Consider the following 16,815-nt stretch of genomic DNA (forward strand, 5'->3'; position numbering starts at 1 on the left):
CATCCTCTATGAGGGCAGAAATAGCTGAAAAATGGCCTAAAGGAGCTGCTGCTCAAATCTCATTTCAGCAGAAAATTGCTTTATTTTTTTCTAGAAGGGGATCTCCATGTTGCCCATAAATAGCCCATTTTTTTTCGCTGCATCCTAAACCGCCCGGTTCTCCCCCATTCGTTTCACAGGGACAGAAAAACCCACTCCCAGCCATCAGCTGCAAACTTTGCAAACCCAGGTCAGCCTCAATTCACCCCAAACTCCTCCAACCACCGAGGTCAGCGTGCTCAGGGGATCAGGCTGAGCCTTCCAGTTCATCCTGAAGCTTTTTCCAATCCCTCTGGTCTTGGAAATTTGTCTCTTTACTGCAGATATTCATGAACTATTTCTTTTTGCTGGGCTGGAAGCGAGCACAGCCTGGGATAGATGGGTGAGCTGGATACCCCGTGTAAATCTCTGCTCTCAACCAGGAGGTTTTCCAGCATCATGAAACCATGAGGAATTTGCCTGAGTCAAATATCCAAATCACAGAATCCCAGACTGGTTTGGGTTGGAAGGGACCTTAAAGATCATCCAGTCCCAACCCCCCTGCCAGCAGCAGGGACACCTTCCACTAGACCAGGTTGCTCAAAGCCTCATCCAGCCTGGCCTTCAACACTTCCAGGGAGGAGCAGCCACAGCTTCTCTGGCCAACCTGGGACACTGTCTCACCACCCTCACAGTGAAGAGTTTCTTCCTCACATCTCATCTCCATCTCCCCTCTGCCAGTTTGAAGCCATCACCCCTTGTTGTCTCACTCCCTGCCCTTGGCCAAAGTCCCTCCCCACCTTTCTCATAGGCACTTGGTTTAAGTGCAAGCAATGCACCCACAAAACATTAACTCTTTTTAAAACTATTTCACCCAGTTCTTCCAAACACAGAAGAAAAATAAGGGTAAGGTGCTTATTTGGTTTGCAAATACTTACTGGTATTTTCACCTCCTCTGACTTAAAACTGATTTTAAGTGGCTGCTATAGGGAAATGCATCAGCGCTGGCGATGTGGCAGATGCTTTATACGGCGCCACTGGAACAGAGATTTCCACGTTAATTTTTGCACCTTTTTCCTCACAATCAGAAAAAAACCAACCCAGCTGCTTGGAGCAGCTCAGACCTCAAAGCGCTCCTTCACATGTGCGTTATTCTGATTGCTTTTATTCAGGGCCCCCAAGCTTCAAATCACTGTCGTGGCTGACTCTCTTCGAGGGGGAATTTATCTTCCCAGGAGAAGGACAATTCTCCATCCACACAATAGCTCTGTGATTGCCAACCATTTCCCTGCAGCCGTACTCACTCCCCTCTTCAAACCTGACATATCTGTCATTTTCCAGTGTTTAATCTCTCTATTTACACGTGCAATCAGAGCTGGAGAGGGAGGAGGGAAAAGCACATTTTAAGCCCATCTTAGGAAGTCACATCGTGGGTCGACCTTGAGAGTGAAAAATACAAAATTGCAAATAAAATAAGTGGTGAAGCTGGTGGCGGTCGCTGGAGTTTGCTTTTCACATCTTGCTGTTGCTGACATTTGGAAATAGCAGTATAGATATAAATATACATTTATATATTCGTAAGTATTTATAGATATATTTATTTTGGTTATATATATTTTTTTTTATATATATACAGATATAATACCTGCAAAAGGCACAAAGAGCTGCTGCAGCAGCTGATCTCTCGCTGTCCAAGGTCAAATCCTGCTCTAGGTGACAAACCCAAGGCAGGAAAGGAGGAACCCAAAAAGCTCATCAAATGGAAAAGAAAAATGGGAAAGTTGGATTTCTTGGGCTGCCTGGACCCTCCTATCTCTCTTGTTCTGTATAAACTAAATGTCACTGTATTGAAATTGGCTCTGAAAATTCCAGGCTTTACTGACTTTGTGGAAGCTCAAATATCCATGGGGTGAATACCTGGGTCCCAAGCCCCCAGGTAGGAGATGCTGAGTAAGATCCGATATGTTTCGAGCAAAAACAGTTCTAAAAAAGCCATGAAGAGGAGCCGATTTGGGCACCATCAACTGCAAAACCCGACTGTTGGAGCAGCCTGTCCCATCTGGAATATTGTGTCCAGTTCTGGGCCCCACAGTTCATGAAGGACAGGGAACTGCTGGAGAGAGTCCAGCACAGAGCCACCAAGATGATGAAGGGAGTGGAGCATCTCCCTGCTGAGGAAAGGCTGAGGGAGCTGGGGCTCTTTAGCTTGGAGAAGAGGAGACTGAGGGGTGACCTCATTAATGTTTATCAATATGTAAAGGGTGAGTGTCAGGAGGATGGAGCCAGGCTCTTCTCAGTGATGCCCAATGGTAGGACAAGGGGCAATGGGTGTGAGCTGGAACACAGGAGGTTCTGCTTCAACTTGAGAAGAAACTTCTTTCCAGTGAGGGTGCCAGAGCCCTGGGACAGGCTGCCCAGGGAGGGGGTGGAGTCTCCTTCTCTGGAGACATTCAAGACCCGCCTGGAACCTTCCTGTGTGATCTCATTGAGGTTCCTGCTCTGGCAGGGGGGTTGGACTGGATGATCTTTCGAGGTCCCTTCCCATCCCTGACATTCTGTGATTGCATTTCCAGATCCTAACCCAAACCATCCCAGCTCCCCGCAGCCGCCTCATTGAGCAAGAAAAATATTGATTTTTACAGTCTATTTGCTAAATCACCCTGAACTCCCTCAAAGCAAAAGCAAGTCATCTTCATCAGACAACCCGCCGTTCTTCCAGCCTTGCAAATGTTAACGGCGACGGAAGAAACTTGATTTCCAAGCAGAAGCTCTTAACCCATCTATTAAATACGAGACTTGATAACAGCGCTTACACACACCAGCAGCTGAAATCCCCAGGTCTTGCCTGGAATTTTTCTAATAAACCTGAGCTGAGAATTGCAAGCAGGTGTCGGCTTTATCAAATACACTTCGCTTGGGTTATTAGAAAAGTCATTAAAGACGTGATAATCTGGCTTACACAAGGGTAAGAGTTGGGTGGTTGCACATGACAATTACAGATAATGACTGGAGAGAAGAAGATTGATAAGGAAAAGATTAAAACCAAAATGTAATTTGTGCTACCTCGCAGTGGAGTGGTATATTGGAATAATATATCAAGTAGCAGATTTAGGAGTTGGGTGGCTTTTGTAATCGTTTTGGCTAAAAGAAATGTTAGTTGATTTTTGTCCAGGGGGCTAAAGAAAATAAAAATGTTTGTCAGCAGTAAGTGACAGAGATGAATGAGGATTTAACGAGGACGGACACAGCCGCACCGACACCCACCGCATTTCACGTAAAACAAAACAAAAGGTTAAAAGGTTATTAATATCCAGTGCTATCTGATGAATTTTTGTAGGGCACTGAAATATGTTCTCCTAAACAGAGAGGAATTTATTGCCTGTTCTCCAGATCAACAAGACATATTTTTAGATGAAGAAACAATTCAATTCTTATTAGTGATGTGAAGTTCAGGGCGTTTTTGTGCTCATCGTTAGCTTGGGTTCCCTGAAAACACGTGTGCAGGCGTTGGAGCAGCTGCAGGACATCTGCACACACCATCTCCTGAGCCCAAAGGGATTTGTGTGTGGATTTTCCACATCAATATGTGCATTTTTATGGTGTCTCATGATACAATCTCCAGGGTCTGTCCTGAGCCTGGTTTTGGGGCTCATAGGGCAGAGCTCCCTTTGCTGTGGTCCCTGCACCACTGAATTCCTCCTCAAGGTGGAATTACAGTTGGACTAGATGATCATAATGGTCTTTTCCAACCAAACTATTCTATGATAAGGTGAACAGATTACAAAACTTGCTAACCAATAATGGCTTTTCAAGAGTTTTCCCAGTAAAATTGTGTGGAAAACTGATGTGAAACAACTTCTACAAAGGAAAGCAACTCCCAGTCTCCCACGCTTCAAGAGGCTCCTGCACAAGAGGACACCCCGCAGCAAAACCCCGTGAATTCCTGGTATGAGCACCCGCTTTTGAGCGATGGATGGAGATGTTAATGCATTTCACAGACAATTCCAACATAAACACCATGGAGAAGTCGAGGCTTGGCCATATGGTTTTGCCAATATACTCATGAGCAGATAGGAGCACAAGAAAGGATCGAGTAATTTGGCGCCGTAAAACCATTCCAGCAGCAATGGTCCTTCCAGTGCAGCCCAGTCTCACTGGGGAACTGCTTTAAGCTACTGGGATAAAGCACTTGTGCTGGGATAAGCTGTATCTCCACCAGGAAAACACGAATCTAAGGCTGCTCCTTGCAACCCCTTTGAGTGGGCAAGTCCTCCATAGCTCATCCAACATGTCAGAGGTGGACATGCAAACCCACACTCATAGCCCGAGCTCTTAGAGATGGTCTTTAAGGGCATTTTTTTCTCCACGATGAGTTTGTAACACTATTTCCTACAAGGAGAGGCGGTGTTACGGGTTTTGCCTCCACACAGACCACAAATACTCCCAGTATTTGTGTGACTGTGCATTGCGTGCACGAGGAACACACTTATTTATCTCATCATCAAGAGCATTTCCAAAGTGCTTCACTGCTGCTGTGCTCTCCTTTTTGTGCTGATGCCCATCAAGCTCAAGAGATCCATGGGGGAAACAGCATTTCAGCTCCAAGACTAAGAATTAGGCCAGCAGTGTGTGACTGCAGCCCAGAAGGTCAACTGTAACCTGGGCTGCATCAGAAGAGGGGTGGCCAGCAGGGCAAAAGGGGGCATTGTCTCCCTCTACTCTGCCCTTGTGAGGCCCCATCTGGAGTGTTTTGTCCAGGCGCGAAGTCCCCAACACAAGAAAGATGTAGAGCTGTTGGAGCAGGTTCAGAGGAGAGCCAGGAAGAAGATCAGAGGGCTGGAGCACCTCTCTGCTGAAGAAAGGTTGAGGGAGCTGGGCTTGTTGAGCTTCGAGAAGAGAAGGCTCCAAGGAGACCTCACTGCAGCCTTCCAGTACCTGAAGGGAGCTTAGAAACAGGAGGGAGAGTGACTTTTGACATGGGCAGAGAGTGAAAGGACAAGGAGAAATGGTTTTAAACTAAGAGAGGGGAGATTTAGGTTGGATATTAGGAGGAAATTTTTCACCCAGAGGGTGGTGAAGCACTAGAGCAGGTTGCCCAGAGAAGCTGTGGATGCCCCATCCCTGGAGGCATTCAAGGCCAGGTTGGATGGGGCCCTGGGCAGCCTGATCTAATGGTTGGCAACCCTGTCCACAGCAGAGGGGTTGGAACTGGATGATCTTTAAGGTCCTTTCCAACCCAAACCAGTCTGTGATTCTAAGATCAGAAATATCACTGCATTTATCTGCTCCTGGAAAACAGATAATTAATGTAGTGTTGGGCTAATTGTTCTGCTCTGCAGCCAACTAAAGGCAGGTGAGGAGCCCTGAGTAACCCCAGAAACCCACCAGCCAGAAATACACCACATTTCAACACAGGAGACGAACATCTCCTGTCTTAGATCCTAGCCAGAAGGGATGCAAGCGTTACTGTACGCGATGACTTGCACAAGTACTGCCTTATTTATTCCACATGGCAGGCGTGAAGCTGTTTATATCCACGGGGAGAAAAAAACCCAACCCAAATGGGCAGGATTATTTCTTTTTCTCAGCTGTGCCCATTGCAGAATTGATTCAGCCGACAACCTGTGAAATACAGTTAATGAGCTTGGCTTTCTGTCGCTCTGGGTTGCTCTAAGGATGAGATTTCCAACCCTCTGATGTGTCAATTTTCCACTTCCAAATTCGGTCCGGGTTGTGGAAACAGAATATTAACTGTGATTCATGAGTATTAGCACTGAAAGAAAAATATTATCAGAAATTTGAAGTATTTATCCTTCTTTGGAATAAGCCTGGATGGAGTGAAAACGCTACTGTACAGCTTTAAAAGCAGACAAGCAAAAAAGAAGATTAAATGTTCACCACAAGCAACATAACTTCAGCTTTGGCAAAAAAACAATTTCTAGGCTTAGACTGCAAAGAAATACAGAGCTTTCCGCGTTGCTTTTGACAGGAAAAAGAGGGTTTTATGTTCAAGGTATGACTGAGTCCAGGCAACTGCCACTGTTATCACTTGGCATCCAAACAGAAGGAAAAAATTCAGTTGATGGGGAATTAATTACAAATTAATTTTTAAGCAAACAAGCTATCAGGGCTATTTAAACACCAAAAGCATCACCTGGATGGGATGTCTCCGTCCACTCACTTAGAGACTCCTCTAAACCCCGCAGGTCAGGAGGCAGCTCTTGATCAGAGCAGATGATATCTCATAGAATCATAAAATTCTTTGGTTGGAAAAGACATTTAAGATCATTGAGTCCAACCATACCTGTCCACTACTAAACTGTATCTCTGAGCACCTCGTCTAATCAGCTTTTAAATCCCTCCAGGGATGGGGACTCCACCACTGCCCTGGGCAACCCCTTCCAATGCCTCAGAACCCTTGCAGCAAAGAAATTCTTCCTCACATCCCATCTCAACTGCCCTGGTCACAACTGGAGCCCATTTCCTCTTGTCCTGTCCCTTGGGCCTTGGTTGAACAGACCCACCCCCACCTCTCTCCACCCTCCTCCAAGGGACTTGCACAGAGCCACAAGGTCTCCCCTCAGCCTCCTTTTCTCCAGGCTCAACACCCCCAGTTCCCTCAGCCACAAGGGAACTCAGCACACTTGTGCTCCAGACCCTTCCCCAGCTCCGTTCCCTTCTCTGGACACACTCCAGCACCTCCATGTCCTTCTTGGAGTGAGGGGCCCAACTCTGAACCCAGCACTCGAGCTGCAGCCTCACCCTAGCTGAGGAAGCTGGGGAAGGATGACTTCCCTGGTCGTGCTGCCCACGCTGTTTCCAATCCAGGCCAGGATGCCCTTGGCTTTCTTGGCCACCTGGGCACTCTGCTGGCTCATGTTCAGCTGCTGTTGACCAACACCCCCCTGCCCCCAGCAGCTCTCCAGCCTCTCTTCCCCAAGCCTGGAGCATTGGGTGGGGTTGTTGTGAGCCAAGTGCAGGACCCGGCACTTGGCCTTGCTGAACCTCATGCAGTTGGTTGCCGCCCATGGATCCAACCTGTCCAGGTCCCTCTATAGAGCCTTCCTGCCCTCAAGCAGATCAACACTCCCACCCAGCTTGATGTCATCTGCAAATTTACTGAGGGAGCACTCGATCCCTTCATCCAGATCATGGATAAAGATGTTAAACTGGACTTGCCCCAGCACTGATCCCTGGGGAACACCACTGGTGACTGGCATCCAGCTGGATTTAACTCCATTCCCACCATTCTTTGCACCCAGCCATCCCACACCCAGCAGAGATTGTGCCTGTCCAGGCCATTGGCAGCCAGTTCCTCAAGCAGAATGCTGTGGGAAACAGTGTCCAAGGCTTTACTAAAACCCAGGCTCACCACATCCACAGCCTTTCCCTCATCCACTAAGTGGGGACAATCTCACTGCAAAAAAGATCTGATGGGGAACCTCCTTTTCTGCTCGCTGGCTGCGCCGCTTCCACCCCTGGAACCTTCTTAAGCGCCACACAAACAACCACCTATCGCAGGTGCCATAAAAACCAGACGTATCGGAAAGCAACGATAATTTCACCTGCTTGTGCACAAGCAAAGACAATATTGGTTTTCCAATTCGAGCTCCCATCTCTATTAATTGGAAATGCAAATGTTGAGGAATTTTTTCAAGCGATATCCCAAGCCGGTAGAAGCAAGTGAGAGCTACACAAAATGTTTGATTTTAATAAACCAACCAGTTCAAACCAGGGGGAGATGAAGGTGTTATGCAAACTGTTAGCATGCAAGGCACACGCACGTCGGCGGGAAGGCTCCATGGACCAGCACGGATTATTCATCCAAAAGCAACATCTTCACCGAGGGAGCGTCAGACGCAGCCAAAGACCCCACAGAGCTGTCATGGAGGACGTCAGCCCTGTCCAAACACGATGGAAGAACTTTGCCCCCATCTGAATGGAGGGAACAGCTCATAACTCAGCTTCTAAATCCCTGCAGCCTCCTGATCCTGAGACAGAGGTGTCACCCCAAAGCAAGGGCAGGCGATGAGCTGCAGGGAGGATGGGTGGTCAGATGCTCAATGCACCCACAAAACCCATGGAAAGCAGCATAGGAGTGAACAGCTTTGCCCTTCTGTCCTGATTGCTTCCAGTTCGGACTTCAAAGGTAACTTTTCCCTCTGCTAAGAACTCCCTTGCAAAAGGAAACAAATCTATTTTCTATTGGTATCGTCATGGTTAAAAGAAACTTAATGATGGAGACTTTGCTCCACCAGAGATGGGATCTCAGCTCCAAAAATAACTCCCTTGTTACCTCAGGAGGAAAGCAGCAGCGCTTCCTGCAGATGTTGGGAGGCATTCAGCCATGGCTAACAGGGAAATTAGGGTGTCAGCTCTGCAATTTAAATACATCCTCTCCCTGTTACCCCTCCACTGGCTTCACGGTGGAGCTGAAAACACCGAACAGTCACATCATGGGAGCATGTAAATCCAGGAAAGGGCACACGGTTGCTGTAAGTCATGGTGGTGACTCTTTAGGATACATTAATTTTCCTCCTTGAGATCACCCAGACCATCCCAAGGGCTGCACAGAGAGCACGGTAACGGCCTTACCGTCTTCAGCAGCGTCCGGTTGTCCCTGAGGCTCCCCACCATGCCGATGAAGGAAACACCAAACATGGTGAAGCCCAGCAGGAGAAGGATGATGGCTGGAGCCAGGAAGATCCCTTCCAAGGTTTTGTGCTTTTGCCTCTCCACTTCAGCATAAATCCCAACGCACAGGATCACGAGGCCGAGGATCTGCAAGGGAAGCATGGGATGGGATTCAGACACCAACGAGGAAAAAGCAGAGGCTTCGAGGGAGAGATGGAGGTGAAAGACATCCCAGATGGCCAAGAAAAACCCACTCAGCTCTGGGACATTTAACATCCAATCCTAAAGAGTGCTGTCAGCACTTAGCGCATCCCCTTTGCTCGAGGCTGGGCTGCTCTTCCCAGGAAGAGGAAGAGGATGGGAAGAGGATGGGAAGAGGATGCATAACTGTGGCGTGATCAATCCAGCCGGACGGCTTTGAGCTGGGTTTTGCCAGGTTTTTCCTCTCCCCTTCCCTGCCCGTATCTTTACACTCCGTCTGGATGTTCAGCTTGGCCCTCACCTTGGGTTTGACAGATCCAGAAGTTTATAGTCATGAACCCAAACAACCCACCCTCCCAAATTCCACCCTTGGACAGCACGATCCCCAGCACGACTCATTTCACTCCATCATTTTTACATTTGCCTTGAGCACCCACTTGCACCCAAAACCCACGGCGAGCCACTCGCCCTCTCTTCCCATGCCAGCTCCAACAGTTAGAAACAAAGCCAACCGCACCGTTACAAAGCACTTTTGATCCTTGGATGAAAAGTGCCATAAAGAAAAGCAACGGATTATTTATGACAACCTTCCTCCCCCCTCTCCCTCTTCACTGAAACAGCTCTAATTGAAAAAGAGAGTCTAACGATGCCGGGATAAAGCAGGGCTCCAAAAAAGGCCATTTGCATCCCTTCAGCTCCTTCAACATCAAAGCCAACAACGCCATCCCAAGCATTTGGAGCTGTCAGGAGCCGTTCACATCGCGCCCGTCGGCCCCGCGGCGCAGCCGGAGGCGAGCGGCTTCTCAGCTGGCACGGAGCTGACACCTGAAAAGGTCAGCGAGGAAACCGAGAAGCATCTGGAGCCCTTTTCACGCTGTTTTTTTGCAGCCCTCCCCATCCCAAATCACAGCGGGAGGCTCCGGGGGGAAAGTCCGCGGCCGCAGACATCCACACTTAAAAACCTACATCTCCAAAAAGGAGAAAAAAATTCCTTTTTCTGCTCCTTTTCCACTGCTTTTAAGACCTTTTGGATCTTCTCACCTTTTCCAACCTTTCCAAGAGGCTTCATTGCTCCTAATGAGTTTGCTCAAACACTTCCTGCTAATTCACACCAATAATTCAAGCCTTAATTTTCATGCACAATCTTTGGGTTTTTTTAATTTTCATGCACATGCTTTTTTGGGGAGTTGATTTTTTTCTTCTCTACTCCGCCTGGACGCTATTTCTGGTGTGGTTTTTGTAGCCAGTTTATGTCTATCAATCACTGCCTGCTTCCAGGCTTCATCTCATCTAGAAAGGAACTGAAATCTCTCAGAAAGTGAAATTCAGACTCGTGATATTTTACAGCCATTTTCATTATTTGAAACGCAACAGACAGGCCTATTTCTGATAACAGGCTTTTAATCACCGTTTCATCTTTATACTCTATTTTAAGCACCAGGTTGGTGTGTTGGGATGAGGTTTGATTTAATGTTTATCTCTTACAGGGTGTCCAAGGAAATACATTTGGATTTGAAGGTGGGGGGTGGGCATTAATGCATCCCCCAATGATCCCCGCCGTTCCTCCCCAGTCAGAACCACTTTCTCTGTTTTAATTAATCCATCTGTGATGTGATTGAGGGAAGAGAGCACAGAAAGCGCGCAGAGCAAAGCCCAGAGGGGGTTTGAGGGCTGGATGCTGGAGGGGCTGATGAAGCAGAGAGCATGGGATGGTTCCACCTGCTAGCAAGGGAGAGAAACCCAGGAGGGTCTGCAGGATGGACACATATATTGCTTAAAAACAGCTTTTCCAGGGCTGAAAGTACCCTTAACAAATTTAAAGCGTGGGGCATGCATGAGGCTGATGGAGAGTGGTGCTGGTCCTTCCTCCCAGCATCACCACAGCCATCCCTTTGGCCAGGAAAACCCCGACCAGTGCCATCATGAGCATCTTTTTTTTTTTGGAGGGGAGCATGCATCTCTTTATTTGCCATGCAAATGTGATGGGGAAATACAAGTGCAATGGGGATCTCTGCACGGCGTGAGGAGATCCTGCTGGCAACCCAACCACACTGCGTGGCTTCGAGTTTCGTGGCTCAGAAAAGGCTGCGTGCTACGTATGTCCAAGCAACTCTAACTAGTCTCTGAGACTGACAAGCAAATATTGAGCTGATCCACCTGAATTTCTTGGCTCTCTCCTTGCTTGGCTCCAAGTTTAAAAGGTCACCCAGCCCCTTGCAACCTGCTTTGCTTTGCTAAGGATTACTGCTGCAGGCTGGACTCCATCTCCACACCCCGCCGGCTAAAAAACACCCTCTGATCACAAAATCACAGAATCCCAGAATGGCCTCAACTGGAAAAGCCCTTGAAGCTCATCGAGTCCAATCACAAACCCAACACTGACAAGTCCCCGACTAACCCATGTCCCTCAGCACTGTGTCTACACGACTCTTCAATCCCTCCAGGGATGGGGACTCCACCACTGCCCTGGGCAACCCCTTCCAATGCCTCAGAACCCTTTCAGCAAAGAAATTCTTCCTCACATCCCATCTCAACTGCCCTGGCCACAGCTGGAGCCCATTTCCTCTTGTCCTGTCCCTTGGGCCTTGGTTGAACAGACCCACCCCCACCTCTTTCCACCCTCCTTTCAGGGACCTGGAGAGAGAAAAAAAAAACAAAACCAAAACTAAACCCAAGAGTCCTTTCTGCTCAAAGTAGCTCAAAGCACAAGAAAACATCTTGCAAAGCAACACACACCTCGAGGCAGGGAAAGGATACACTGGCACATCTCCCAGCAAAGGCAGATTGCAAAGGAGGGCTTGCTGGAATATAACGAGGTTGGAAGGATGAGCAGGGAGCGATGTTGTTGCGAGATGGGTGACAGAGGATGGAAAGTAGCTGAGGAGAAAGGCCAGCATTCCCTGAAAAGCAGCATTTCTGTGAAAAAATAGTGGATTCGAAGCAAATCAGCGATATCAAAGTCTTTGCCAGGAGCAATGCATCACCATCAAAAAAAAACCTGTAAGGGGAATAACCATGTATTTCATCAAAAACCTGATTATCCCGTCCCCTTCGGCCGGAGATGAGCAACAAGAGCAGCAGGAAAAGTTTGCATCACCCCTTGCAAAGCCTGGCTGTTCTGGTTTCCATCACTGGGTTTCTCTGGGGGCTTGGTTTTGCCTTGTGAATTCAATCAGCATGGATATTTTTGATTCTTGGCGTCACAACTCTTTTCTACCACCCACACTTGATGACATGGTGAAGCACATAATGAAGTTTGCTGGTAAATCCTCTGTAGTTACATATTAATTGTGTGGTGATCACCTTAATACAAGGCAAACACCAGGATAGACAGCAGCCGGTAATTCCAACTGCTCTGCAATGCATCTAAGAGAAAAAGCAAATCTGCACTTACTCTCTAACGAGAGGATAATTATACTATTTCTATATGATAATAACCACACAATCAAACCAGCACCATGGGGACAGCCAAGGAGGTGGCTGCAACTCCACCCGACCTTGCGGTGAAGACGTCCTGTATCAATTCTCCTCTTACAAGCTGGGAAGAAATCACCTTCAGGTTTTAATTTCAGCCCCACTTGATTTTAGTGCTTCTTGGAGTTTGTAGGAGCTGAACAGGCAGGGGATGGAGAGCAGCGAGCAGTCGCTCCAGGATGTCCAACCTCCACTGCCACCTCAAAATGGACCCCCATGACACGCTCTCCTCCCTCCCTCCCATACTCCTGGATGGGTAAAATTGCAAAGTTGAATTTCTCAGCTCGATATAAGTTGCTATGATTGATCCTTCCCCACCTTTGCAGCCCATTTCCAAAGCTGTTTCGCTCCAAGCTGGTCTCTTTTTAGTGGGATGAGATGTTGGTTTTCCTCTCCAGGCATTTCTAACGCAAGGAAAGAGCTGGAGGGGGAATTTGGGGACCTGGGAAGGAGAAGAGTTAAAGGTGGAAGTCTCTGGTAGAAATCCCTGTCCCACTGACTGCAGAGTCTTTTAGAGGTCTGGATGTCAAGAAGTCATCTGAAAGGCAAAGAATGAGCAGAAAATAATAGAATACACAGCTCTGATGGTGCTGGCAGGGTTTGGGGGGTGCCAAACGGGTGGTTGAGCTCGCAGCTAACCCACAGTGGGTTAGGAAAGTTTGCAAAGCTCTCTTCAAGCCACAGGCTTCTTGGTGCTTGTGATCACTCCTCCATCCTTGTACAACTTGGCTTTGGCACAGAGGCAGCTACCTGATGCCATCAAGAGACGTGCACGGTCCTACCAGTGCTAACAAGAGACATACACAGTCCTACCCTGACCTAAAAACCCAACTAAATCCCTAAGAGATGCCACATTCCCTTTGTCCAAGACCCAAAAGTTACTCTCAGCCAGATGCAGAGCAAACAGGTACCACGAATCCAAGGGGACGTTAACACAGCCAAAGCAGTGCGACCTGAGAGGCTGCCAAGGGCCGGGCGGCAGACGCGGCTCGTTCCAGGCTGAACGGCATTAACTGGATGAGTCAACGTCGCGCTAACGCGAGGCAGAAATTTCTCCTTATTCGAGAACACCAAGTCACGATGACGGTGGCTTCAAGCCCACGCAGACCCCAGCAGCCAGATGATGTGAGTCAGAGCCCTGGTCTGAGGAGGAGCAAAGGGGATGGGGCATCACTTCATTCTCCATCCAGGATGACCAGAGGTGCAAAACTAAAGGCAAAACTCTTGTTTTTCAAATCCCCAGCTCACAGCAAGATCGTTCTTCCCAGCTTTTGAAGACCCATCTGCCTTCAAATTAGCAGCTAAGGTTCTCCTGTTCCTCCTCAGAAGGTTTTCTTGCCATGTGCAGGCAAGAAACCACGATATAGAAAGTGCTGAATGCTTTCAGTCATTAAAAGATAGACTCATAGGATTAATAATACATCGATTAAATAAATCGTATAATGCTTAACTGCCGACGGCACGTAGGAACGTAACAAATTACGCTTTTATAAGGGTCAATTAAAAAAGCACTTTTCAATTTTATGGGAAAAGTAAGAAAAGGAAAGAAGTGTTCCTTTTTGAAAAGAAAATTTCAAATCTATGCTCTGCTGAATCCTCCACAACGAGGATTAAATCTGCCTGTATAAAACCAGCCGGTCCAACCCACGACACTCAAACCTCTCTGGCCTTTGCTCCGTGCTTGGTTTAAGGCCACTCTCTGGCTTATCCCACGCTACTTTAATGATGTTCCCACCTATAAATAAGTGTGTTCATTACAGGAAAGCACTGGAAAGGATCTAGAAGCACTAGATCCAGTTTTCTACAGGTTGGGACAACCCTACGCTAGAAAACCATGATGCATCTCACCCCAAACCTCCTCGATGCTTCACAGTGAATCATAGAATCCCAGACTGGTTTGGGTTGGAAGGGACGTTAAAGCTCATCTAGTTCCAACCCCCCTGCCAGCAGCAGGGACACCTTCCACTAGACCAGGTTGCTCAAAGCCTCATCCAGCCTGGCCGAGAACACTTCCAGGGAGGAGCAGCCACAGCTTCTCTGGGCAACCTGGGCCAGTGTCTCACCACCTTCACAGTGAAGAATTTCTTCCTAATATCTCATCTAAACCTCCCCTCTTCCAGTTTAAACCCATTTCCCCTTGTTTTATCATTAACTGCCCTTATAAAAATCAACTCAAGTCTTATCCTACTCAATTTTTACTCAGAGGGGTTAAATTTTCAAAGCTTTCATGCAAAACAAGTGAGAAAATCCAACGCAATTATATTTTATCACGTGCATTTGGACAGAGAGAAACCCAGCCCCAGTCATGTCTGGTTAACAAGGGTTTGACGGGTTCGGCAGCACCGTTGAATTAACACAGCGGTGACGTGTGCAAATGAGGCCAGAAGTAGGTCAGGCAGCTGGAAAGCTCACAGGAGCCGCGGGGTCCACTGATGGGACAACATCCCCGCGTGAGGATCGTCCCAGGGTTGAAGGCAGGCTGGGTTGCAGTGATTCAAATTGGCTTTTTTGCAGCTATTTTTGAGTTGTCAGGAATTTATTGAGTGTCTTCTTGCTGGTGGATATGCCAGGAGGCCCCACTGAGGCCACTAAAATGCCATAGCAATTAAAAACCATCTGGCATCGAGATTGTACTGGTTCATCCCGTGGTCAATCTACGTTTGCAAAGTGCAGCCCTGACCTGGGTTCAGATTAGTCCGGAGAAAAAAAATCTGCACCTCCTCCCCATCCCTTAAAGGCATTCAGGGAAATGTCAAACCAAGCAAAACTCAGCTCTTCAGAGAAACCAAACCCACAGTGACGGGTTTTCCTGCAGATTCATTTTGCAAGCACAAATACTGCACTGTCCCTACCCAAAAACTCAAACTGCAGCTACAAACGAGTTAAGAAATCTGGATTTTTTTTGTCTCGCTGGGTGCAGTGGGAGGATCCTGGCCACCCTGAGGGGATACTCCAGTCTCCTCTCCCCTCATGAGCCTTCCTACCCAGCAGGCCACAAAGAAACCAGTGAGATATTCTACCAAAAAACCTCTTTTTTTTTCTTATTCTCATTCACGCCCTAGGGTGGGAATAAATCATTTGGTGCAGTGAGACAACAGGCTTCACCATCCCCAGCGAGCGAGGGTGAGCGCTGCCCTCCCGATGAGCTCATTGACTACAAAATAAATAAATAAGGAAATAAAAAGCATTTTCAAATTCTGCTTGTAACCCCGTTTACCACTCACAGCCCACCTGGGAACTCGCACAGGGATTTCTGTGATTACACCTATACAATTAGATATAGATACTGATGTACACACCCAGCAGGCAGCCCGTGCACGGGGCAAAGAGGATTAATTAAACCTCAGGAGGAAATATCTGTAAATCTGGACTGGATTATGCAAGATTAACCCCAGGAAGGTGCTAGTCCCATCTCTGATGCATTAATTGAGGATGCACAGAGCATAAAGGGACTGGGAATTTCTTGTTTCCCCCGCCCCTGCTCCGACACGTGCTTGCACTGCCCAGGTTTCAGGGAAGCCCTCACCCCGACTGTAGCTCAATGATTCCAAAACAAGCTTTATTTTTAACTCTTAAAATAACCAACCTGGCTAAAATACCCACCACTCGATGGCTGCTTTCACACCTCGCCCCTATTGAACGATGTCAAGGCAACGGCCAAGACGGGCAGGGGGGATCCAGCTGGCAACGCCACCCGACGCGTGATTGTGTGATCAAAACATGAAATTTCTGTGTTTATTCTCCAAATATCCAAAATGTGACTCAAAGGATTTGTGAGAGTGGCTCTGGGGATGGGCAGTCCCAGGGAGGTGCTCTTAAATTTACCAAAACCCACAGTTTCACCCAAGATTGCCTGTTTTGGACCCAGCTAGCGCCAAGCACAAGAGGCTTCACAACACCAGCTTTTAATGCACAGATTTGATGCCTTGGAAGGGGAAATTTTGACACTGAAAAGTAGAATCCAGCCCGCAGGGGTGGTACAGTGGGGGGGAAAGTCAGGGAGGACAGAAAAGCAACCAGAGCACCTACCGAAAAGAGGGTGGCATAGGTGGACAGAGCAAATTTGATGCTGTAGTAATAGAGGTGGGAATTTCGGCACTCGGAGCCTTGAGCCATCCTTGTAGCTCCGGCGAGAGGGGTTTGCTCGTTGCCCACCGGACCCTCCCTGCTCCGGCCGGCTCCTGCCCTCCGCTGCCGAGCTGAAAAAGCGTCCACATGCACACAGGCAAAGCTTGAACTTGAACTGCTGCTCCAACTTCCGCCTGGCAGGAGCAGAAAGCAATTAGAGGGAAGGCAGCAGCGGCACAAGCGGCCGCCGTTAACCCTTTGTTGAATTCGTTGCTTGGTTTTGCTGCCGGGAACAAGAGCAAAGCTCTGTTTAAATGGATTGACTCCAACAATTATCCCAAAAAATGGGTGCACGGGTGGATCTCTAGGAAATTTTTAACAGCAAATGTGTTGCAATCGGGACCTCCTGCCCTTGTCGAT

At 47.9% G+C, this 16,815-nt stretch overlaps 1 protein-coding gene across 1 annotated transcript in view; it reads right to left on the reverse strand.

Annotated features, from left to right (window-relative positions):
- LOC104528914 (tetraspanin-15) overlaps window positions 1–16,443 on the reverse strand; it is a gene marked incomplete at its 3' end in the record, with an annotated part of 42,530 nt that extends 26,087 nt beyond the window's left edge. The window contains exons 1-2 of the mRNA XM_010173071.2: window positions 16,357–16,443; window positions 8,614–8,799 (exon numbers count right to left, since the gene is read on the reverse strand). Of these exons, the coding sequence (XP_010171373.2) occupies window positions 8,614–8,799; window positions 16,357–16,443 (273 nt within the window). The remainder of the gene's footprint in view (window positions 1–8,613; window positions 8,800–16,356) is intronic.
- Window positions 16,444–16,815: the final 372 nt, after the last annotated feature.

The sequence above is a fragment of the Antrostomus carolinensis genome, unplaced genomic scaffold (assembly GCF_000700745.2).
Source record: "Antrostomus carolinensis isolate BGI_N321 unplaced genomic scaffold, ASM70074v2 scaffold7468, whole genome shotgun sequence".
Taxonomy (NCBI): Eukaryota; Metazoa; Chordata; class Aves; order Caprimulgiformes; family Caprimulgidae; genus Antrostomus; species Antrostomus carolinensis.